Genomic DNA, 25,920 nt, shown 5'->3' on the forward strand with positions numbered 1-25,920 from the left:
CTTAGTCCACAGAGGCCGTCGCTTCCTCCTTAACATTGCATGAATTTTAATAACGTCAATATTCATTTTTCAATCAACATTTAACAGACTGAGTTCTATATTTATACAAATAAGAGAAAACACAATATGAGTCATAATTTAACAAAGAACAAACATAATCATAAATTTAAGACTCAAAACATAAGTAGGCCTACAACTAATCATTTTAAACAACCTTCTGTACTTTGATGTGTAAAAATACAATTTGCAACGTGTACGTAAGAAATTTAATTGAGCAAAAGTCAATAACAAACAAATTAATTGAGTTCACAGCAGAATAACAACCCAGGATGTTATAACCAGAGTTGATTTTTGTAGTCGGTTTGAATTTTTCAGATCGGGCTTGAAGGAATCCTCAGCAGAACCTCACGATCCAACACTGTGCTGGCGCACGACAAGATGGCCACCAGCCACCACCTGTAAGACTGCAGTCTGCAGCATGAGGTGGACGAGAGCCACGTGAAAAACTGTTGGGCTTTTGCAGAGCTGCTACTGAAGGCTTTTGTCTGAACTTAGGCGAGACACGAGCCAGATGTTTTTGTGTCTGTAAAAGTTAAACATGTTGGGTTCAGATGTTCCGGAAAAGAGTTTTACTTTTCTTCACCAAACTCTTTTTAAAGTATTATTTTCAAACTTGCTTTAGTGTTGCCAAACAAGTCGCCCAGCAGCTTTGCAGAAGAATCCTCGGCTATTTTGAAAGGAAAGAAGAAACCAGAAAAAAAGACAGAAGTTCAACAAGAATTTTTAATCAATATTTTGGAAATCCTTAAAAGCCCCCTTACTACAAGTCTACAAAGAAGCACTAAGTGAAGAAAAATGGCCAAACTCAATGACTCAAGGTATGATCTCATTGTTATATAAAAATAGGGAAAAAATGGATATGAAAAATTGGAGGCCGTTGACATTACTAGGTGTAGATGTAAAAATAATAGCTAAAGTTTTATTTTTTCAACTACAGACGGGGATTAATACTATAATAGGGAAGGAATAAACTTGCAGAGTGAAAGGATGGAGAATAACAGACAGTCTGGCCTTGGTTAGAGACAGTTACCTATATAGTCAGGAAAGGCAACTTTTGATGGCTAATTTAGGGATTGACTTGGAAAAAGCGTTTGACAGTGTAAACCATACATTTTTAGAAAGAATTTTAGATCATTTTAATTTTGGAGAAACATTTAAAAGATGGATAAAAACTTTATACAATGAGTGTAGTAGCGTAGTGGTAGTGAATGGAACCTTAACTTCCCCTTTCGCTGTTAAAGCAGGAGTGAGACGTGGCGCCCACTGTCTCCGTTGTTATTTATAATAGCAATAGAACCATTAGTATGTGCTATTAGGGAAAACAAAATAATTAAGGGAATAATACCACTGGGTAATGAAGCTAAAGACGTAAAACTAACAATGTACCTGGACGACCTGACACTTTTGTTAACAGATAAAGCTTCTATATATGAGAGTTTAAAGATAAGCGAGAAATTTACAAGGGCTTCAGGAATGAAAGTTAATAAACAAAAGAGAGAGATATTATATATCAATTGGAGGGAAATAAGAGAAAATTGGAGCTTGATAGAAAAAGATACAATAAAGGTGTTAGGAATACTAATAGGGAAAGACATGGCAATGGAGGATTGGAAAGTTAAATTACCAAAAGTCCAGTTATTGCAAGAACATCATCAGTGTTTTTCCCAAACTGATCTATTCCAACTAAACACTCCCTCCCTACATATACTTGGTCCTGAGTTTTCAAGCAAGCAGTATGCAAGAGTTATGTTTTACCACCATACAATAAGAGTCACAACCCAAGATTACACATATAATAAAAAAATAATAAATAATTTTCTAAATTTCCACCAACAATAAACATCAATAAAATTTGTAATTTATTTTTAACAAAACAGCATATTAAAAGAGGAGAAGCACAGCATAAAATTCAAAGCGGAACTAAAAATCATTTCCGGTTTCTTCAATGAAACACACAAAAGAGCACAGGCGATAGATAGCCTTAGCTTTTCTTTTGTTAGACGGTTGTCTGATGACGGGTTTGAGGTTTAGCTAAAGGTTTGACTGTTTTTAAATAAAAATGTCTTCATTTTAGCCTCGGAGAGAGTTTATGAAAGAGCTGGTAACTGAAGAAACATTCACAGAGTTGAAAGAAATCAATGTCAAGATGGAGGAAGAGATGGAGGATCAGCGCGGACTGATGGACTTCAGCCGGATACCGAAGATCATCTTACACCGAATAGGTACGAAACACCTTCACGTTTTACCGATACAGATGAGACCATAGACATGAATAGTAGACGCCTTGTTGAGCGTCTACGTTGCTTTGATACGCCAAACTGAATGCGCCAGGATGCTAATATAATTAAATGGACCGAACTTTTTAAAGCGTCGTTGGACAAGGTATTTTAAGTTAATGCCTGTCATTGACATATTCTGTCACATTCTCCAATTAGATTTGGGAATTAAAGAAAGGTCGAGTTAAATTAAAGAAAGCACTAAGGACAACATGTCCAACTTTTTGATGTGATTATTAAATTGTTTAAAGAGCACAACGTTTCTATGTGATACAGCTGATTCTGATCAATATTTTTTATATTGACATTGATGAAGACACACACAGGAGTGTATTCATCAACATAAAAATGCATAAAAAGTTAATGGAAACAAAAGTTTACATTAAAATACAGATTTATTTATACTGCTAACACGTGACACAGACAGGGTTCAGTCTGCTGGTCAAACTGGGAGCAGTCCAGTGACTCCTGAGACCTACTGGTTGACACAGGCTAAAGCCAAAGATAAAAGACAAATTATCCAACAATGTAATAGAAAATCAAATCCTGATTCCTCAATAATTCTGAAATAAACACATTTTGAACATATTGGGTCGTTAACTTGTAGCATCTTTACAATACAGCTAAACACAGACATTTTGAAGCTGAGCTGTGAAGCAGAAGACTGGAGAAAAACAGATCCAGCTCTGATCCTGACTGACCTGCTAAAATCCTCTGGTCTGAAATGCATTTCCTTTCTAACAGCAGCTTCTCATCAGCTCTCTCTCATTAGAAAAACAACACAGTATGGAAGTTAGCTAGGCTAAGAAATGTAGAACCAGAGTAGTTACTCTGGGCCAATTTAGTTACAAGGGAAATATTTTTTGGTTGTTTAGAAGCTAAATTCTCACCGCAAAGTCAAGAAATTTAGAGCCAACAAAACCTTTAAAAAACCCCCAATAAAAATCAAAGTTTAAGATCCATGACACCCTAATCTCTAATCTACCACTTCAAGAAACTACTGGTAAGAGTTTAATGAGTAAATGTTTAAAATATTCATCTGATTATGTTTTTCTTAGACTGTGTTCTTGTATGTATTATTAAGTTCTGTTATTTTTTTTCCTCAAAAAATCTTTGTATCATTGAATAACAGCACATATAAGTGTACACAAGAGTCCAGAAATGGAGGAATTTGTTACCAAAAAAATTATCGCCTATAAGGAAAGAAGTCAAACCATCCGGTGGATTACGCTACGTGGTTACCAGGTGCTCAAGCTGTGAAAAAGCTTTTCACTGTCAGAATGTGAAAAGGACAGCCCCAGATGTTCACAGCTCATCTTTCTACTAAATATCTCTAAGGAGAATCCATAAAACACGTTTCCAATTGATATCACAAATGGAAAGAAAATATTGCTCCAAAAGATGAACTGCGGCGGAGATTTTATTTTTTAATGAACGAGCACATGTTCACTGAAGAATATTTTTATTTTAGTTTTTGTTAATCAGAGTGTAGAGCTCATTGTTTGACTCACATTTTCAAATTTTTGTTTTGTCTTTTTGTTCAGATCTCCCACAATGCTGTAAAGAGGAGGAGGTTCTGAATGAGCTCAGCAACCCGGAAGAAAAATCCACTTTGGATCAAGAGGAACCGGAACCTCTGCAGATAAAACAGGAACGAGAGGAACCAGAACCTCTGCAGATAAAACAGGAACGAGAGGAACCAGAACCTCTGCAGATAAAACAGGAACGAGAGGAACCAGAACCTCTGCAGATAAAACAGGAACAAGAGGAACCAGAACCTCTGCAGATAAAACTGGAACAAGAGCAAACAGAAACTCTACAGATAAAACAGGAACAAGAGGAACCAGAACCTCTGCAGATAAAACAGGAGCAAGAGGAACCGGAACATCAAGAGTTCAAAGAGGAAGAGAAGCAACTCTGCATCAGTCAGGATGAAGAGCATGTTGTGCTGAAACAGGAGACTGATGACATGTTGGTGAACAAACAGCAGAAAGGCACAACTGAGACTTCAGAACAAGAAACACAAAAGAAAGCTCAACCAAACCAAAATCTATATTTTTGTAAAATTTGTGATAAAACCTTTTCTCGAAAAAATTCTTTCATGGTACACGTGAGAACTCACACGGTCAAGAAACCTTTCAAATGTTCAACCTGTGGAAAAGATTACCCTCACAAGAGTCGTTTAATTTATCACATGAGAATTCATACAGGTGAAAAACCTTTCACATGTACAGCTTGTGGAAAAAGTTTCCGGAGGAAACCTGACTTGGTTAGTCACATCAGAGTTCACACAGGTGAGAAGCCATTCTCATGTGGAAACTGTGGAAAAAGTTTCCGGAGAAAACCTACCTTGGTTCGTCACATCAGAGTTCACACAGGTGAGAAGCCATTCTCATGTGGGACCTGTGGAAAACGTTGTGCTCACAAGAGTCGTTTAATTGAACACATGAGAATTCATACAGGTGAAAAACCTTTCACATGTGCAGCTTGTGGAAAAAGTTTCCATCACAGTGGCACTTTAAACAGACACATGAGAACTCACTCAGGTGAGAAGCCTTACAAGTGCACAACCTGTGGAAAACGTTTTGTGTCTAAATCTGAGTTAGTTGGTCACATGACGATTCATACAGGTGAGAAGCCTTTCTCTTGTGGAAACTGTGGAAAAAGTTTCCGGAGGAAACCTGACGTGGTTCGTCACATCACAATTCACACAGGTGAGAAGCCATTCTCATGTGGAACCTGTGGAAAATGTTTCACTCTTAAAAATATTTTAACTGCTCACATGAGAACTCACACAGGTGAAAAACCTTTCTTATGTGGAACCTGTGGAAAAAATTTCACCTATAAAAAATATTTAAATATTCACATGAGAATTCACACTGCTGAGAAGCCTTTCTCATGTGGAAACTGTGGAAAAAGTTTCCGGAGGAAACCTGACTTGGTTCGTCATATCAGAATTCACACAGGTGAGAAGCCATTCTCATGTGGGACCTGTGGAAAAAGTTTCACTCTTAAAATAACTTTAACTGCTCACATGAGAACTCACACAGGTGAAAAACCTTTCTCATGTGGAACCTGTGGAAAAAATTTAACTTATAAAAAAAGTTTAAATATTCACATGAGAATTCACACTGCTGAGAAGCCTTTCTCATGCAAGATCTGTGGAAAAAGTTTCCGGCGGAAACCTGACTTGGTACGTCACATCAGAATTCACACAGGTGAGAAGCCATTCTCATGTGGGACCTGTGGAAAAAGTTTCACTCTTAAAAAAAGTTTAACTGCTCACATCAGAATTCACACAGGTGAGAAGCCATTCTCATGTGGGACCTGTGGAAAAAGTTTCACTCTTAAAAAAAGTTTAAATATTCACATGAGAATTCACACTGCTTAGAAGCGTTTCTCATGTGCGACCTGTGGAAAATGTTTTGCTGTAAACCACCTTTTACAATTTCACATGAAGACTCACACAAGAGAGAAATCTATGTCATGTGGGACCTGTGGGAAAGGTTTCTCTCAAAAATACCTTTTAACTTTTCATCAGAATTCACACATGTGAGAAGTAGCTGTGCAATGATTTATCAGCCAGCCGATTAATTTGTGTTGAAATCCTTAATTGTGGGACGTTGGTGATCAGCAGATACAAGCATGTGAAGCCGATCTGATCCTCCAATTTTATTGACCTGAGCTTTTCTCCTGTTCTCCTTTGTTGAGAGGTTTGACTATTAGACCTGCCCACCAGGTCATGTCTGCACATTTGCAATCTGTGCACCCTTGGTGAAAAGCGAGGAAATTGTTTTGTGTGTAGATCCAGTTTTAGTCATCACATGAAGATTCACACGGGTTAGAAGCCTTTCTTTTATAGGTGCTGTAAAAAAAGTTTCACTCATTGGAAATGTTCACCGTTCACATGAGAACTCACACAGGTTTGGTGGCACAATGTAACTTTCTGTTTGGAAGTGGTGTAATTGGAACCGACACATTTTATTTCCATTTTATTTATTGAGACTAAGGGAGTTTTTTCTCTTAGAGAAACAATGACTTTGAATGTTTTAAGATTTAGACTTCTAAAGTTTTTAAACCTTTATAGTGTATTTATCCTTTGAACTTTTTGTTTTAATGATTTGGAGAAGTGGATGCATTTCTTTGACATGGTTTTAATGATTTTTCTGCTTAAAAAATGTATTGATGATATGGATTGAATTTCAGATAGAAAAATGATTGAAACTTTTTATATAATAAAGTATCATAAAGATGGTCTTTTTCTCTTTTTTTCTGTTTAGTAGAAAACTGGAATAAAACTAAATGAAAACTATTTGTTTGAAACAAATGGTAAATCAGAAAACCTTCATATATATAAACAGCCTTAGTCCTCAGAGGCCGTCGCTTCCTCCTTAACATTGCATGAATTTTAATATTCATTTTTCAATCAACATTTAACAGACTGAGTTCTATATTTATACAAATAAGAGAAAACACAATATGAGCCATAATTTAACAAAGAACAAACATAATCATGAATTTAAGACTCAAAACATAAGTAGGCCTACAACTAATCATTTTAAACAACCTTCTGTACTTTGATGTGTAAAAATACAATTTGCAATGTGTACGTAAGAAATTTAATTGAGCAAAAGGCAATAACAAACAAATTAATTGAGTTCACAGCAGAATAACAACCGAGGTTGTTACAACCAGGGTTGATTTTTGCTATTGCAGATGTTTGCACTAATCTTTTTATGCGAACTCCATATTCAAGAAAGAACTTGATGTAAATTGTACGTTTTGTGATTCATATCCTTAAACTGTTGTCCACTTGTTTTGGCGCTGTCCCTTTGTTGATGCTTTTTGGTAGAATCAGTGTGACTTTATCCACAACAACATAGAAGCTCAATAGATGTTGTTATGGGAAGATGTCTCACTAAAATCATGCTTAACAATTCAGAGTTTCTCATAAATCCCTTATTGTCACTAGCTAAATATCATATTCATTGTTTGCAGAGTGAAAGGACGGAGAATAACAGACAGTCTGGCCTTGGTTAGAGACAGTTACCTATATAGTCAGGAAAGGCAACTTTCAATGGCTATTTTAGGGATTGACTTGGAAAAATCGTTTGACAGTGTAAACCATACATTTTTAGAAAGAATTTTAGATCATTTTAAGTTTGAAGAAACATTTAAAAGATGGATAAAAACTTTATACAGTGAGTGTAGTAGTGTCGTGGTAGTGAATGGAACCTTAACTTCCCCTTTCGCTATTAAAGCAGATTACACACATAATAAAAAATAAATAAATAATTTTCTAAATTTCCACCAACAGTAAACATCAATAAAATTTGTAATTTCTTTTTAACAAAACAGCATATTAAAAGAGGAGAAGCACAGCATAAAATTCAAAGCGGAACTAAAAATCATTTCCGGTTTCTTCAATGAAACACACAAAAGAGCACAGGCGATAGATAGCCTTAGCTTTACTTTTGTTAGACGGTTGTCTGATGACGGGTTTGAGGTTTAGCTAAAGGTTTGACTGTTTTTAAATAAAAATGTCTTCATTTTAGCCTCGGAGAGAGTTTATGAAAGAGCTGTTAACTGAAGAAACATTCACAGAGTTGAAAGAAATCAATGTCAAGATGGAGGAAGAGATGGAGGATCAGCGCGGACTGATGGACTTCAGCCGGATACCGAAGATCATCTTACACCGAATAGGTACGAAACACCTTCACGTTTTACCGATACAGATGAGACCATAGACATGAATAGTAGACGCCTTGTTGAGCGTCTACGTTGCTTTGATAAGACAAACTGAATGCGCCACGATGCTGATATAATTAAATGGACCGAACTTTTTAAAGCGTCGTTGGACAAGGCATTTTAAGTTAATGCCAGTCATTGACATATTCTGTCACACTCTCCAATTAGATTTGGGAATTAAAGAAAGGTCGAGTTAAATTAAAGAAAGCACTAAGGACAACATGTCCAACTTTTTGATGTGATTGTTAAATTGTTTAAAGAGCACAACGTTTCTATGTGATACAGCTGATTCTGATCAATATTTTTATATTGACATTGATGAAGACACACACAGGAGTGTATTCATCAACATAAAAATGCATAAAAAGTTAATGGAAACAAAAGTTTACATTAAAATACAGATTTATTTATACTGCTAACACGTGACACAGACAGGGTTCAGTCTGCTGGTCAAACTGGGAGCAGTCCAGTGACTCCTGAGACCTACTGGTTGACACAGGCTAAAGCCAAAGATAAAAGACAAATTATCCAACAGTGTAATATAAAATCAAATCCTGATTCCTCAATAATTCTGAAAAAAAAAAAAAAAAAAAAAAAATTTAACATATTGGGGCGTTTACTTGTAGCATCTTTACAATACAGCTAAACACAGACATTTTGAAGCTGAGCTGTGAAGCAGAAGACTGGAGAAAAACAGATCCAGCTCTGATCCTGACTGACCTGCTAAAATCCTCTGGTCTGAAATGCATTTCCTTTCTAACAGCAGCTTCTCATCAGCTCTCTCTCATTAGAAAAACAACACAGTATGGAAGTTAGCTAGGCTAAGAAATGTAGAACCAGAGTAGTTGCTCTGGGCCAATTTAGTTACAAGGGAAATATTTTTTGGTTGTTTAGAAGCTAAATTCTCACCGCAAAGTCAAGAAATATAGAGCCAACAAAACCTTTAAAAAAAACAATAAAAATCAAAGTTTAAGATCCATGACACCCTAATCTCTAATCTACCACTTCAAGAAACTACTGGTACGAGTTTAATGAGTAAATGTTTAAAATATTCATCTGATTATGTTTTTCTTAGACTGTGTTCTTGTATGTATTATTAAGTTCTGTAATTTCTTTCCCCTCAAAAATCTTTGTATCATTGAATAACAGCACATATAAGTGTACACAAAAGTCCAGAAATGGAGGAATTTGTTACCAAAAAATTATCGCCTATTAGGAAAGAAGTCAAACCATCCGGTGGATTACGCTACGTGGTTACCAGGTGCTCAAGCTGTGAAAAAGCTTTTCACTGTCAGAATGTGAAAAGGACAGCCCCAGATGTTCACAGCGCATCTTTCTACTAAATATCTCTAAGGAGAATCCATAAAACACGTTTCCAATTGATATCACAAATGGAAAGAAAATATCGCTCCAAAAGATGAACTGCGGCGGAGATTTTATTTTTTAATGAACGAGCACATGTTCACTGAAGAATATTTTTATTATAGTTTTTGTTCATGAGAGTGTAGAGCTCATTGTTTAACTCACATTTTCAAAATTTTGTTTTGTCTTTTTGTTCAGATCTCCCACAATGCTGTAAAGAGGAGGAGGTTCTGAATGAGCTCAGCAACTCAGAGGAAAAATCCACTTTGGATCAAGAGGAACCAGAACCTCTGCAGATAAAACAGGAACAAGAGGAACCAGAACCTCTGCAGATAAAACAGGAACAACAGGAACCAGAACCTCTGCAGATAAAACAGGAACAAGAGGAACCAGAACCTCTGCAGATAAAACAGGATCAAGAGGAACCAGAACCTCTGCAGATAAAACAGGATCAAGAGGAACCAGAACCTCTGCAGATAAAACAGGATCAAGAGGAACCAGAACCTCTGCAGATAAAACAGGAACAAGAGGAACCAGAACCTCTACAGATAAAACAGGAACAAGAGGAACCAGAACCTCTACAGATAAAACGGGGACAAGAGGAACCAGAACCTCTGCAGATAAAACAGGAACAAGAGGAACCGGAACATCAAGAGTTCAAAGAGGAAGAGAAGCAACTCTGCATCAGTCAGGATGATGTGCATGTTGTGCTGAAACAGGAGACTGATGACATGTTGGTGAACAAACAGCAGAAAGGCACAACTGAGACTTCAGAACAAGAAACACAAAAAAAAGCTCAACCAAACCAAAATCTATATTTTTGTAAAATTTGTGATGAAACCTTTTCTCGAAAAAATTCTTTCATGATACACGTGAGAACTCACACGGTCAAGAAACCTTTCACATGTTCAACCTGTGGAAAAGATTACCCTCACAAGAGTCGTTTAATTGATCACATGAGAATTCATACAGGTGAAAAACCTTTCACATGTACAGCTTGTGGAAAAAGTTTCCGGACGAAACCTGACTTGGTTAGTCACATCAGAGTTCACACAGGTGAGAAGCCATTCTCATGTGGAAACTGTGGAAAAAGTTTCCAGAGGAAACATGACTTGGTTCGTCACATCAGAGTTCACACAGGTGAGAAGCCATTCTCATGTGGAAACTGTGGAAAAAGTTTCCGGAGAAAACCTACCTTGGTTCGTCACATCAGAGTTCACACAGGTGAGAAGCCTTTCTCATGTGGGACCTGTGGAAAACGTTGTTCTCACAAAAGTCGTTTAATTGAACACATGAGAATTCATACAAGTGAAAAACCTTTCACATGTGCAGCTTGTGGAAAAAGATTCCATCTCAGTGGCACTTTAAACAGACACATGAGAACTCACTCAGGTGAGAAGCCTTACAAGTGCACAACCTGTGGAAAAAGTTTTGTGTCTAAATCTCACTTAGTTGATCACATGACGATTCATACAGGTGAGAAGCCTTTCTCATGTGGAAACTGTGGAAAAAGTTTCCGGAGGAAACCTGACTTGGTCCGTCACATCAGAATTCACACAGGTGAGAAGCCATTCTCTTGTGGGACCTGTGGAAAAAGTTTCACTCTTAAAAAAAATTTACCTGCTCACATGAGAACTCACACAGGTGAAAAACCTTTCTCATGTGAAACCTGTGGAAAAAATTTCACTCATAAAAAAAATGTAAATATTCACATGAGAATTCACACTGCTGAGAAGCCTTTCTCATGCAAGATCTGTGGAAAAAGTTTCCGGTGGAAACCTGACTTGGTTCGTCACATGAGAATTCACACAGGTGAGGAGCCATTCTCATGTGGGACCTGTGGAAAAAGTTTCACACTTAAAAAAAGTTTAACTGCTCACATGAGAATTCACACAGGTGAGAAGCCTTTCTCATGTGGGACCTGTGGAAAACGTTGTGCTCACAAGAGTCATTTAATTGAACACATGAGAATTCATACAAGTGAAAAACCTTTCACGTGTGCAGCTTGTGGAAAAAGTTTCCATCACAGTGGCACTTTAAACAGACATATGAGAGCTCACTCAGGTGAGAAGCCTTACAAGTGCACAACCTGTGGAAAAAGTTTTGTGTCTAAATCGTACTTAGTTGATCACATGACGATTCATACAGGTGAGAAGCCTTTCTCATGTGGAAACTGTGGAAAAAGTTTCCGGAGGAAACCTGACTTGGTCCGTCACATCAGAATTCACACAGGTGAGAAGCCATTCTCTTGTGAGACCTGTGGAAAAAGTTTCACTCTTAAAAAAAGTTTACCTGCTCACATGAGAACTCACACAGGTGAAAAACCTTTCTCATGTGGAACCTGTGGAAAAAATTTCACTCATAAAAAAAATGTAAATATTCACATGAGAATTCACACTGCTGAGAAGCCTTTCTCATGCAAGATCTGTGGAAAAAGTTTCCGGTGGAAACCTGACTTGGTTCGTCACATCAGAATTCACACAGGTGAGAAGCCATTCTCATGTGGGACCTGTAGAAAAAGTTTCACACTTAAAAACAGTTTAACTGCTCACATTAGAACTCACACAGGTGAAAAACCTTTCTCATGTGGAACCTGTGGAAAAAATTTTACTCATAAAAAAAGTTTAAATATTCACATGACAATTCACACTGCTTAGAAGCGTTTCTCATGCAAGATCTGTGGAAAAAGTTTAACTCATAAAAAAGCTTAAGTGCTCACATGGTAATTCATACAGGTGAGAAGCCATTCTCATGTTGAACCTGTGGGAAAGGTTTCACACATAAAAAAAGTTTAAATGCTCACAAGATTTCACACAGGTGAAAAGCCTTTCTCATGTGCGACCTGTGGAAAATGTTATGCTGTTAAACACCTTTTACATTTTCAAATGAAGACTCACACAAGAGAGAAGTCTTTCTCATGTGGGACCTGTGGGAAATGTTTCACTCAAAAATACCTTTTAACTTTTCATCACAATTCACACATGTGAGAAGTAGCTGGGCATTGATTTATCAGCCAGCCAATTAATTTGTGTTGATATCCTTAATTTTGGGACGTTGATTATCAGCAGATACAAGCATGTGAAGCCGATCTGATCCTCCAATTTTATTGACCTGAGCTTTTTTCCTGTTCTCCTCCGTTGAGAGGTTTGACTATTAGACCGGCCCACCACTTCATGTCTGCACATTTGCAATCGGTGCACCCTTAGTGAAAAGCGAGGAAATTGTTTTGTGTGTAGATCCAGTTTTAGTCATCACATGAAGATTCACACGGGTTAGAAGCCTTTCTTTTATAGGTGCTGTAAAAAAAGTTTCACTCATTGGAAATGTTCACCGTTCACATGAGAACTGACACGGGTTTGGTGGCACAATGTAACTTTCTGTTTGGAAGTGGTGTAATTGGAACCGACACATTTTATTCTGGCACTTTTTTATTTCCATTTTATTTAATGAGACTAAGGGAGTTGTTTCTCTTAGAGAAACAAAGACTTTGAATGTTTTAAGATTTAGGCTTCTAAAGTTTTTAAACCTTTATTGTGTATTTATCTTTTGAACTTTTTGTTTCAATGATTTGAAGAAGTGGATGCATTTCTTTGACATGGTTTTAATGATTTTTCTGCTTAAAAAATTTATTGATGATATGTGGATTAAATTTCAGATATAAAAATGATTGAAGCTTTTTATATAATAAAGTATCATAAAGATGGTCTTTTTCTCTTTTTTCTGTTTAGTAGAAAACTGGAATAAAACCAAATGAAAACTATTTGTTTGAAACAAATAGTAAATCAGAAAACCTTCATATATATAAACAGCCTTAGTCCACAGAGGCCGTCGCTTCCTCCTTAACATTGCATGAATTTTAATAAAGTCAATATTCATTTTTCAATCAACATTTAACAGACTGAGTTCTATATTTATACAAATAAGAGAAAACACAATATGAGGCATAATTTAACAAAGAACAAACATAATCATAAATTTAAGACTCAAAACATAAGTAGGCCTACAACTAATCATTTTAAACAACCTTCTGTACTTTGATGTGTAAAAATACAATTTGCAATGTGTACGTAAGAAATTTAATTGAGCAAAAGTCACTAACAAACAAATTAATTGAGTTCACAGCAGAATAACAACCCAGGTTGTTACAACCAGAGTTGATTTTTGTTGTCGGTTTGAATTTTTCAGATCGGGCTTGAAGGAATCCTCAGCAGAACCTCACGATCCAACACTGTGCTGGCGCACGCCAAGATGGCCACCAGCCACCACCTGTAAGACTGCAGTCTGCAGCATGAGGTGGACGAGAGCCACGTGAAAAACTGTTGGGCTTTTGCAGAGCTGCTACTGAAGGCTTTTGTCTGAACTTAGGCGAGACACGAGCCAGATGTTTTTGTCTCTGTAAAAGTTAAACATGTTGGGTTCAGATGTTCCGGAAAAGAGTTTTATTTTTCTTCACCAAACTCTTTTTAAAGTATTATTTTCAAACTTGCTTTAGTGTTGCCAAACAAGTCGTCCAGCAGCTTTGCAGAAGAATCCTCGGCTATTTTGAAAGGAAAGAAGAACCCAGAAAAAAAGACAGAAGTTCAACAAGAATCAATCATTGTTCACACCGCGTGCAGGTGAAAGGATCGAACATGATCCGTTGTTCTGACCACCTGTGCTGCCGCGTCGTTTTCAACCGTACAACGGATAAATAGTTAAGTCGGTAGCTGACGGCGCTACGTGTCTAAAACTTCTACAGTGATTTTTACAAACCGAAAACTAGAGCAGGCTGTGTTAATGTTAAATATTATCATTTCTTATCACTCATTTCTTTATGTGATGAGACTGAAGTGGAAGCTGAGAAGTTGTGCTCAGCATAGCATTGGAACAATTTACACGACAAAAACACAAAAATATCACTTCATCAGAATATCCAACCTGTTTAAAATGAAAAGCTATCGCAGATGTTTGCACTAATCTTTTTATGAGAACTCCACATTCAAGAAAGAATTTGATGTAAATTGTACATTTTGTGATTCATATCCTCAAACTGTTGTCCACTTGTTTTGGCGCTGTCCCTTTATTGATTCTTTTTGGTAGAATCAGTGTGACTTTATCCACAACAACAAAGAACCTCAATAGATGTTGTTATGGGAAGATGTCTCACTAAAATCAAGCTTAACAATTCAGAGTTTCTCATAAATCCCTTATTGTCACTAGCTAAATATCATATTCATTGTTTGCAGAGTGAAAGGACGGAGAATAACAGACAGTCTGGCCTTGGTTAGAGACAGTTACCTATATAGTCAGGAAAGGCAACTTTCAATGGCTAATTTAGGGATTGACTTGGAAAAATCGTTTGACAGTGTAAACCATACATTTTTAGAAAGAATTTTAGATCATTTTAATTTTGAAGAAACATTTAAAAGATGGATAAAAACTTTATACAATGAGTGTAGTAGCGTAGTGGTAGTGAATGGAACCTTAACTTCCCCTTTTGCTGTTAAAGCAGGAGTGAGACGTGGCGCCCACTGTCTCTGTTGTTATTTATAATAGCAATAGAACCATTAGCATGTGCTATTAGGGAAAACAAAATAATTAAGGGAATAATACCACTGGGTAATGAAGCTAAAGACGTAAAATTAACAATGTACCTGGACGACCTGACACTTTTGTTAACAGATAAAGCTTCTATATATGAGAGTTTAAAGATAAGCGAGAAATTTACAAGGGCTTCAGGAATGAAACTTAATAAGCAAAAGAGTGAGATATTATATATCAATTGGAGGAAAATAAGAGAAAATTGGGGCTTGATAGAAAAAGATACAATAAAGGTGTTAGGAATACTAATAGGGAAAGACATGGCAATGGAGAATTGGAAAGTTAAATTACCAAAAATCCAGTTATTGCAAGAACATCATCAGTGTTTTTCCCAAACTGATCTATTCCAACTAAACACTCCCTCCCTACATATACTTGGTTCTGAGTTTTCAAGCAAGCAGTATTCAAGAGTTATGTTTTACCACCATACAATAAGAGTCACAACCCAAGATTACACATATAACTAAAAAAAATAATGAATAATTTTCTAAATTTCCACCAACAATAAACATCAATAAAATTTGTTATTTCTTTTTAACAAAACAGCATATTAAAAGAGGAGAAGCACAGCATAAAATTCAAAGCGGAACTAAAAACCATTTCCGGTTTCTTCAATGAAACACACAAAAGAGCACAGGCGATAGATAGCCTTAGCTTTTCTTTTGTTAGACGGTTGTCTGATGACGGGTTTGAGGTTTAGCTAATGGTTTGACTGTTTTTAAATAAAAATGTCTTCATTTTAGCCTCGGAGAGAGTTTATGAAAGAGCTGGTAACTGAAGAAACATTCACAGAGTTGAAAGAAATCAATGTCAAGATGGAGGAAGAGATGGAGGATCAGCGCGGACTGATGGACTTCAGCCGGATACCGAAGATCATCTTACACCGAATAGGTACGAAACACCTTCACGTTTTACCGATACAGATGAGACCATAGACATGAATAGTAGACGCCTTGTTGAGCGTCTACGTTGCTTTGATACGCCAAACTGAATGCGCTACGATGCTAATATAATTAAATGGACCGAACTTTTTATAGCGTCGTTGGACAAGGCATTTTAAGTTAATGCCAGTCATTGACATATTCTGTCACACTCTCCAATTAGATTTGGGAATTAAAGAAAGGTCGAGTTAAATTAAAGAAATCACTAAGGACAACATGTCCAACTTTTTGATGTGATTGTTAAATTGCTTAAAGAGCACAACGTTTCTATGTGATACAGCTGATTCTGATCAATATTTTTTATATTGACATTGATGAAGACACACACAGGAGTGTATTCATCAACATAAAAAAGCATAAAAAGTTCATGGGAAAAAAAATATTTATATTAAAATACAGATTTATTTATACTGCTAACACGTGACACAGACAGGGTTCAGTCTGCTGGTCAAACTGGGAGCAGTCCAGTGACTCCTGAGACCTACTGGTTGACACAGGCTAAAGCCAAAGATAAAAGACAAATTATCCAACAATGTAATAGAAAATCAAATCCTTATTCCTCTACATTCTGAAAAAAACAAATTTTTAACATATTGGGTCGTTAACTTGTAGCATCTTTACAATACAGCTAAACACAGACATTTTGAAGCTGAGCTGTGAAGCAGAAGACTGGAGAAAAACAGATCCAGCTCTGATCCTGACTGACCTGCTAAAATCCTCTGGTCTGAAATGCATTTCCTTTCTAACAGCAGCTTCTCATCAGCTCTCTCTCATTAGAAAAACAACACAGTATGGAAGTTAGCTAGGCTAAGAAATGTAGAACCAGAGTAGTTACTCTGGGCCAATTTAGTTACAAGGGAAATATTTTTTGGTTGTTTAGAATCTAAATTCTCAACGCAAAGTCAAGAAATATAGAGCCAACAAAACCTTTAAAAAAAAGAATAAAAATCAAAGTTTAAGATCCATGACACCCTAATCTCTAATCTACCACTTCAAGAAACTACTGGTAAGAGTTTAATGAGTAAATGTTTAAAATGTTCATCTGATTATGTTTTTCTTAGACTGTGTTCTTGTATGTATTATTAAGTTCTGATATTTTTTTCCCTCAAAAAATCTTTGTATCATTGAATAACAGCACATATAAGTGTACACAAAAGTCCAAAAATGGATGAATTTGTTACCAAAAAAATTATTGCCTATTAGGAAAGAAGTCAAACCATCCGGTGGATTACGCTACGCGGTTACCAGGTGCTCAAGCTGTGAAAAAGCTTTTCACTGTCAGAATGTGAAAAGGACAGCCCCAGATGTTCACAGCGCATCTTTCTACTAAATAGCTCTAAGGAGAATCCATAAAACACGTTTCCAATTGATATCACAAATCGAAAGAAAATATTGCTCCAAAAGATGAACTGCGGCGGAGATTTTATTGTTTAATGAACGCGTACATGTTCACTGAAGTATATTTTTATTTTAGTTTTTGTTAATCAGAGTGTAGAGCTCATTGTTTGACTCACATTTTCAAAATATTGTTTTGTCTTTTTGTTCAGATCTCCCACAATGCTGTAAAGAGGAGGAGGTTCTGAATGAGCTCAGCAACCCAGAGGAAAAATCCACTTTGGATCAAGAGGAACCAGAACCTCTGCAGATAAAACAGGATCAAGAGGAACCAGAACCTCTGCAGATAAAAGAGGAACAACAGGAATCAGAACCTCTGCAGATAAAACGGGGACAAGAGGAACCAGAACCTCTGCAGATAAAACAGGAACAACAGGAATCAGAACCTCTGCAGATAAAACAGGAACAACAGGAATCAGAACCTCTGCAGATAAAACAGGGACAAGAGGAACCGGAACCTCTCCAAATGAAACGGGAACATGAGGAACCAGAACCTCTACAGATAAAACGGGAACAAGAGGAACCAGAACCTCTGCAGATAAAACAGGAGCAAGAGGAACCAGAACATCAAGAGTTCAAGGAGGAAGAGAAGCAACTCTGCATCAGTCAGGATGATGTGCATGTTGTGCTGAAACAGGAGACTGATGACATTTTGGTGAACAAACAGCAGAAAGGCACAACTGAGACTTCAGAACAAGAAACACAAAAGAAAGCTCAACCAAACCAAAATCTATATTCTTGTAAAATTTGTGATAAAAACTTTTCCCGAAATAGTTCTTTCATGATACACGTGAGAACTCACACGGCCAAGAAACCTTTCACATGTTCAAACTGTGGAAAAAATTACCCTCGCAAGAGTCGTTTAATTGATCACATGAGAATTCATACAGGTGAAAAACCTTTCACATGTACAACTTGTGGAAAAAGTTTCCGGAGGAAACCTGACTTGGTTAGTCACATCAGAGTTCACACAGGTGAGAAGCCATTCTCATGTGGAAACTGTGGAAAAAGTTTCCGGAGGAAACCTAACTTGGTTCGTCACATCAGAGTTCACACAGGTGAGAAGCCATTCTCATGTGGGACCTGTGGAAAACGTTGTGCTCACAAGAGTCGTTTAATTGAACACATGAGAATTCATACAGGTGAAAAACCTTTCACATGTGGAGCTTGTGGAAAAAGTTTCCATCGCAGAAGCACTTTAAACAGACACATGAGAACTCACTCAGGTGAGAAGCCTTACAAGTGCACAACCTGTGGAAAAAGTTTTGTGTCTAAATCTGAGTTAGTTTCTCACATGAAGATTCATACAGGTGAGAAGCCTTTCTCATGTGGAAACTGTGGAAAAAGTTTCCAGAGGAAATCTAACTTGGTTAGTCACACCAGAATTCACACAGGTGAGAAGCCATTCTCATGTGGGACCTGTGGAAAAAGTTTTGCTCACAAGCGTTGTTTAATTGAACACATGAGAATTCATACAGGTGAGAAGCCATTCTCATGTGGTACCTGTGGAAAAAATTTCACTCTTAAAAAAAGGTTAACTGTTCACATGAGAACTCACACAGGTGAAAAACCTTTCTCATGTGGAACTTGTGGAAAAAATTTCACTTATAAAAAAAATTTAAATATTCACATGACAATTCACACTGCTGAGAAGCCTTTCTCATGCAAGATCTGTGGAAAAGGTTTTCGCAGGAAACCTGACTTGGTTTGTCACATGAGAACTCACACAGGTGAAAAACCTTTCTCATGTGGAACCTGTGGAAAAAGTTTCACTTATAAAAAAAGTGTAAATATTCACATGAGAATTCACACTGCTTAGAAGCCTTTCTCATGCAAGATCTGTGGAAAAAGTTTAACTCATAAAAAAAGTTTAAATGCTCACATGAGATTTTACACAGGTGAGAAGCCTTTCTCATGTTCGACCTGTGGAAAATGTTTTGCTGTAAAACACCTTTTACATTTTCACATGAAGACTCATGCAAGAGAGAAGTCTTTCTCAGGTGGGACCTGTGGGAAATGTTTCTCTCAAAAATACCTTTTAACTTTCATCAGAATTCACACATGTTAGAAGTAGCTGTGCAATGATTTATCAGCCAGCCGATTCATTTGTGTTGATATCCTTAATTTTGGGACGTTGGTGATCAGCAGATACAAGCATGTGAAGCTGATCTGATCATCCAATTTTATTGACCTGAGCTTTTGTCCTGTTCTCCTCCGTTGAGAGGTTTGACTATTAGACCTGCCCACCTCGTCATGTCTGCACATTTGCAATCGGTGCACCCTTGGTGAAAAGCGAGGAAATTGTTTTGTGTGTAGATCCAGTTTTAGTCATCACATGAAGATTCACACGGGTTAGAAGGCTTTCTTTTATAGGTGCTGTAAAAAAAGTTTCACTGATTGGAAATGTTCACCGTTCACATGAGAACTGACACGGGTTTGGTGGCACAATGTAACTTTCTGTTTGGAAGTGGTGTAATTGGAACCGACACATTTTATTCTGGCACTTTTTTATTTCCATTTTATTTAATGAGACTAAGGGAGTTGTTTCTCTTAGAGAAACAATGACTTTGAATGTTTTAAGATATAGACCTCTAAAGTTTTTAAACCTTTATAGTGTATTTATCCTTTGAACTTTTGTTTCAATGATTTGGAGAAGTGGATGCATTTATTTGACATGGTTTTAATGATTTTTCTGCTTAAAAAATGTATTGATGATATGGTTTGAATTTCAGATAAAAAAATGATTGAAACTTTTTAGATAATAAAGTATCATAAAGATGGTCTTTTTCTCTTTTTTCTGTTTAGTAGAAAACTGGAATAAAACCAAATAAAAACTTTTTGTTTGAAACAAATAGTAAATCAGAAAATCTTCATATATATAAACAGCCTTATTCCTCAGAGGCCGTCGCTTCCTCCTTAACATTGCATGAATTTTTATAAAGTCAATATTCATTTTTCAATCAACATTTAACAGACTGAGTTCTATATTTATACAAATAAGAGAAAACACAATATGAGCCATAATTTAACAAAGAACAAACATAATCATAAATTTAAGACTCAAAACATAAGTAGGCCTACAACTAATCATTTTAAACAACCTTCTGTACTTTGATGTGTAAAAATACAATTTGCAATGTGTACGTAAGAAATTTAATTGAGCAAAAGGCAATAACAAACAAATTAATTGAGTTCACAGCAGAATAACAACCCAGGTTGTTACAACCAGGGTTGATTTTTGTTTTCGGTTTGAATTTTTCAGATTGGGCTTGAAGGAATCCTCAGCAGAACCTCACCATCCAACACTGTGCTGGCGCATGCCAAGATGGCCACCAGCCACCACCTGTAAGACTGCAGTCTGCAGCATGAGGTGGACGAGAGCCACGTGAAAAACTTGGGCTTTTGCAGAGCTGCTACTGAAGGCTTTTGTCTGAACTTAGGCGAGACACGAGCCAGATGTTTTTGTCTCTGTAAAAGTTAAACATGTTGGGTTCAGATGTTCCGGAAAAGAGTTTTACTTTTCTTCACCAAAGTCTTTTTAAAGTATTATTTTCAAACTTGCTTTAGTGTTGCCAAACAAGTCGTCCAGCAGCTTTGCAGAAGAATCCTCGGCTATTTTGAGAGGGAAGAAGAACCCAGAAAAAAAGACAGAAGTTCAACAAGAATCAATCATTGTTCACACCGTGTTCAGGTGAAAGGATCGAACATGATCCGTTGTTCTGACCACCTGTGCTGCCGCGTCGTTTCCTACCGTAGCACGGATAAATAGTTAAGTCGGTAGCTGTCGGCGCTACGTGTCTAAAACTTTTACAGTGATGTTTACAAACCGAAAACTAGAGCAGGCTGTGTTAATGTTAAATATTATCATTTCTTATCACTCATTTCTTTATGTGACGAGACTGAAAAAGGGGGGAGAGAGGTACCAGATATAAGAACAAAGTTTAGAGATTTGTTCATCACTCCAATCTTAAGCGTGTGCCTGAATCTATCTGCGGAGCCCTCAGGGGCTCCCTTTGCTATATTCTGGTTGGAGAGGAAAGTTTTGAAAAATTGGAATAAAAGAGTAACATTGCATGTGCCCTTCGCGGATAGATAGCCTGCTATGTTTTAGACTGTTATACAAGCACTAAGATGTAGCTTAAGATAAATTTCACCAGAAAGAATTAAGAGGGTACAGATCAGTGATGTCAGTAACGTGTTAATTTGTAACGCGTCGGACCTCTTTTTTTCAATAACGAGTAATCTAACGCGTTGCTATTTTAAATCCAGTAATCAGACTACAGTTACTTATCAAAATCATTTTTGCGTTACTGCGTTACTATCTTCTTTTATTATTTAATCGTATTTCTTCTACTCGTCTTGTTGAGTGACCGACGTCTCTATGTGACAGAAATGTAAACAATGGAGGGAGATGCGTATTTTGTTGGTGGAAAAACTGGAACTATTTTGAGTTTCTGCTGCCAAATTTGATTATTATAAGCGGCTTTGGGCTTCATTTTTTTAACGTTGCTTGTAAATTTAATGAGTGGCGGGTTGCGCCTTTTTGGGCTCGTTTTTGAACGTGAAGTTATACATTTGGGCTTGGAAATAAGCAGAGACTCATAATAAATCCCAGAATTTGTCTGTCATTAAGGTAGTTTTAGTCAGTCTCTCCCTGTCCATCATTTCCCGCTGTGTCTTTGTTAATGTCAATTTATTATATTACCCCTGAATGACGTCGAGCTTCGCGTTGCGCTCCAGAAAACTGCAAACATCGAGACCAATATGAACAGCGCAATAAACGTGAAAACAGCCACTTATAAACGTGTCCGTAGTTGGCAATAATTATAATGGCAACTTAACGCCATTCTAATTATTAATATTAAGATAAGTGTCACAAATCTGTGCAGCCATCTGAGTTGTGGAGCTGCAGGAGGAGCTCTATGCGCTGAGCTTTGACACCAAATACAGGGCCGTAACGCAGAACCTGAAGGCTGGGGGAAAGAGGGGGGGTTAAAATCCTTCTTAGAGTTTTCCAGACAACACTGGACCACACAAATTACTCACATATTTTTTATTTTTTTGTACTGTTTTTTGTACAATCTCCTCTTCAGTTCAACCTTATCAGTGGAGACACATTGTTGATGTTACCATTATAAAATAGCTTACAATTAAGAATTGGCAAAGCTCAATGTGATTTTCACAGTAGGTGGAGCGTTGTTGTTAGCAGCTGCTGAAGTAACTAAAAAGTTACTTTTAATGTAATTTAGTTACTTTCCAAATCAAGTAGTCAGTAATCTAACTAAGTTACTTTTTCAAAGAGTAATCAGTAGTCCGATTAAAGTTACTTTTTCAAAGAGTAATCAGTAGTCCGATTAAAGTTACTTTTTCAAAGTAACTATGCCAACACTGGTAGAGATAGAGAAATTGACACCAATAGAAAAACGAGGAACGAGGAGGAAGTCATGTCGTTCTTCGATCTGACCAGCAGGTGGCAGCAGCAGCGCGGCCATTAACGCCGTCAATGAGATAAAATAACAAACATTTGTTTTACTTTTCTTTACACTTAAGATATATTCATATAAATTAGTTAGTTGTTGCCAATATAATAATATCTGAATATATTTAGGTTTCTTAGGCTAATTTGAGGGACAAAATACATTTTAAATGCTAAAATTGAAACGCTTCAGCACTGCCGCAATGCATTTCGGGAGCGATAAACCGTCCATATTCTGATTTATTTTGATTTATATTACAAATTTCTTATTATTTATTTAAGTTTCTGATTGTGTTTAGTTAAATGTTAAATCCTAAAGTGACTCAGGGTTTATTTTAATTTCTCACCGTGAGTCAGAACCGGATGTGTGAAGTTGTTATTCGTCAGTCAGAGGAATGAACGGCATACTTACCTGGCAGGGGCGACTCCATGATCCTTTAGGTGGATCGCCCAGAGTGAGGATTAGCCATTGCACTACGGCAGTCTGACCTCTGTGAATTCTCCATTTGGGAGAATCTCAACTGCACAATTTATGATGGTGGGGGACTGCGTTCGCGCTCTCCCCTGTATTTAATGTTAAATGAAAACCTGTAAAATTTTGTCAGAACTGATGTAAACATGACAATAAAGATTGAAGAAATTGCTTGATGTACTTTGTGATTTTCTATATAGTCGCATCTTCTTGCGCTTGTTACTGCCTCTAGTGGCGTGGGGTGGGAACACAACACAATGTAATTATAGTAATTACATTATTATCTGAATACTAGTGATGGTGAGATGAAGCCTCATGAGGCATTGAACCACTTGAGCCAACTGGTTCGAGAAAGGGTTCATTTCTTGAGGCTTCATGTGCACACGAAACCACCTACTGGCCAGGTGTATAATCACAACCAGCTGTATCTTAACACGTGTGATGAATTGAATTTTTGTCTATTATGGCTCTTGGGAATGACTTCACAAAAGGTGAAGAAAAAAAGAGACAAAGAGAGAGAGAAAGAGATGTATAGAGATAGAGAGAAATATATATACAAAACAATCCTTTCCTGTCCCACAGCTATCTTAAAAATCCTAATATAAAAATTAAGAACTTTAAAACTAACTAACCAATCCTATTTATAATAGTGAGATTATTAGTAAAAAGCTCAAATTAAATAAATAACCCAATTATAAGTCCTGAAATAATAAAGTCTAAAAACATTAAATATTAATCCCAGAAAAATAAATAAAGGGGGAAGGGGGGAAAAATTCATTTAGATCAATACCTTGCTTATTCCAGAGCAAATCTGCTTATGATTTGTGTGATGATGGTATTGGAGTTCAAGGTAACTCAAGTTAAATCAAGTGGTGAAAACTCACGTATCCTTAATATTAGAATTAAAATTAAAATTAAAAATAGGATAGCTGTGGGACAGGATAGGATTTTCTCTTTTTTCCTTTCTCTGTGTCTCCCTCTCTCTCTGTATATATATATATTTTTTCTCTATCTCTATATATCTTTCTCTCTCTCTTTCTCTCTCTTTTTCTGTCTGTATGTATCTATCTCTTTCTCTCTGTAAATATCTATTTTTTATTTTTCTGTTTCTCTCTATCTCTAGATCTATATATCTTTCTCTCTCTCTTTGCCTGTGTCTTTAATATCTCCCCCTTTCTGTATCTGTGTCTCTCTGTCTGTTTCTGTCTCTCTCTCTCTCTCTCTCTCTCTCTCTCTCTCTCTCTCTCTCTCTCTCTCAGAGGAGGAGGAGTTGTAGAGATTGAAATTGTGGATCTCCAGAGTTTTTGCGAGTCCACAGAAAATCGAGGCCATATTCAGGCGCTCAAACGAAAAAAAGCTGCTCTGACTGATCTGCTTGGGCTCAGAGCGCAGGGAGCTCTGGTACGTTCACGTTTTCAAAATGTTTCTGACATGGATGCTCCCTCAAAATTCTTCTTCAGTTTGGAAAAGAAAAATGGACAAAATCGTCTCATTCATTGCCTTCGTTCTGAAGATGGAAAAGAGTTGACAGATCCCACTGAACTGCGGAAAAGAGCTGTAGACTTTTTTTCAACGTTATATGCCAGTGAGTTTAGAGAAGACTCTGTGATGACGGAAGAGTTTCTTAATGATTTACCAAAAGTGTCGGATCAAGACAATGTCAATTTGGAGCATGCTCTAACGTTGAAAGAACTGCAGGAGGCGCTGCTGAGCATGGAAAATGGCAAAGCTCCAGGAATGGATGGCCTGCCTGTGGAATTTTATAAATCGTGTTGGCCTGTGTTGGCTGAAGATCTGTTGGAAGTCCTTAATAACAGTGTGGCAAGGGGAATGTTACCCCTTAGCTGTCGAAGAGCTGTGCTCACTCTTATCCCTAAGAAGGGTGATCTTTACGAAATAAGGAACTGGAGACCTGTTAGTCTGTTGTGCACTGACTACAAGATTTTCTCAAAAGTTCTGGCATGCAGACTGAGAAGAGTGATTGATCAAGTCATAAATGTTGATCAGTCTTATTGCATCCCTGGCAGATCAATAAGAGATAACATAACATTAATTCGAGATTATTTGGACGTCTCTAATTTATTGGGTTTAAACTTTGGTCTGATTTCTATTGACCAAGAAAAGGCTTTTGATCGAGTGGAGCACCAAAATTTATGGAATAGTTTAAAAGCTTTTGGTTTCTCCTCTGGGTTCATTGCCATGATAAAAACCCTTTACTGTGACATTGAAGGTGTATTGAAAGTCAATGGTGGTTTAAGTGCACCTTTTAATGTAAAGAGAGGTATTCGCCAAGGTTGTGCAATGTCAGGAATGTTGTATTCTTTGAGTATTGAACCTTTACTATGTCAAATTAGGAAAAGGTTACAGGGTGTAAAATTAAGTGAAGTTTCTTTACCTTTTCAACTTTCTGCATATGCGGATGATATTATTGTGGCAATAACAAAAGAGTCTGATGTTTTTACTTTAATTAAAATTATTGAGTGTTTTGGTAAAATTTCTTCATCCAAAGTTAATTGGAGCAAAAGTAAAGCTTTGTTAGTAGGTAAGTGGACAAAGCAAAAACCAAAATTACCTGATGAATTAATGTGGTCAAAAAATGGATTTAAATAT

The 25,920-nt window shown here is 36.8% G+C and overlaps 3 protein-coding genes and 1 non-coding gene across 4 annotated transcripts; all 4 read left to right on the top strand.

The window, feature by feature from the left end:
- The first annotated feature begins 1,984 nt into the window (after positions 1 to 1,984).
- Positions 1,985 to 6,328, top strand: LOC122820948 (gastrula zinc finger protein XlCGF57.1-like). The gene is made up of 2 exons (XM_044098692.1): positions 1,985 to 2,282; positions 3,881 to 6,328. The coding sequence occupies exons 1-2, from the start codon at positions 2,150 to 2,152 to the stop codon at positions 5,725 to 5,727; spliced, it is 1,980 nt and encodes a 659-aa protein (XP_043954627.1). The 5' UTR covers positions 1,985 to 2,149; the 3' UTR covers positions 5,728 to 6,328.
- A 1,424-nt stretch (positions 6,329 to 7,752) lies between these two features.
- LOC122820707 (zinc finger protein 260-like) lies at positions 7,753 to 13,718 on the top strand. Its single transcript, XM_044098277.1, has 4 exons — positions 7,753 to 8,039; positions 9,645 to 11,781; positions 12,512 to 12,524; positions 13,632 to 13,718. Exons 1-4 carry the CDS (start codon positions 7,907 to 7,909, stop codon positions 13,716 to 13,718), a joined length of 2,370 nt encoding a protein of 789 aa, XP_043954212.1. The 5' UTR covers positions 7,753 to 7,906.
- Positions 13,719 to 15,623: 1,905 nt separating this feature from the next.
- Positions 15,624 to 20,088, top strand: LOC122820961 (gastrula zinc finger protein XlCGF57.1-like). The gene is made up of 2 exons (XM_044098716.1): positions 15,624 to 15,917; positions 17,515 to 20,088. Exons 1-2 carry the CDS (start codon positions 15,785 to 15,787, stop codon positions 19,179 to 19,181), a joined length of 1,800 nt encoding a protein of 599 aa, XP_043954651.1. The 5' UTR covers positions 15,624 to 15,784; the 3' UTR covers positions 19,182 to 20,088.
- A 3,154-nt stretch (positions 20,089 to 23,242) lies between these two features.
- LOC122821123 lies at positions 23,243 to 23,405 on the top strand. The gene has a single exon (XR_006368931.1). It is a non-coding gene; the product is annotated as a U1 spliceosomal RNA (small nuclear RNA).
- The last annotated feature ends 2,515 nt before the right edge of the window (positions 23,406 to 25,920 follow it).

Source organism: Gambusia affinis, linkage group LG18 (genome assembly GCF_019740435.1).
Source record: "Gambusia affinis linkage group LG18, SWU_Gaff_1.0, whole genome shotgun sequence".
In the NCBI taxonomy this organism is placed as follows: domain Eukaryota; kingdom Metazoa; phylum Chordata; class Actinopteri; order Cyprinodontiformes; family Poeciliidae; genus Gambusia; species Gambusia affinis.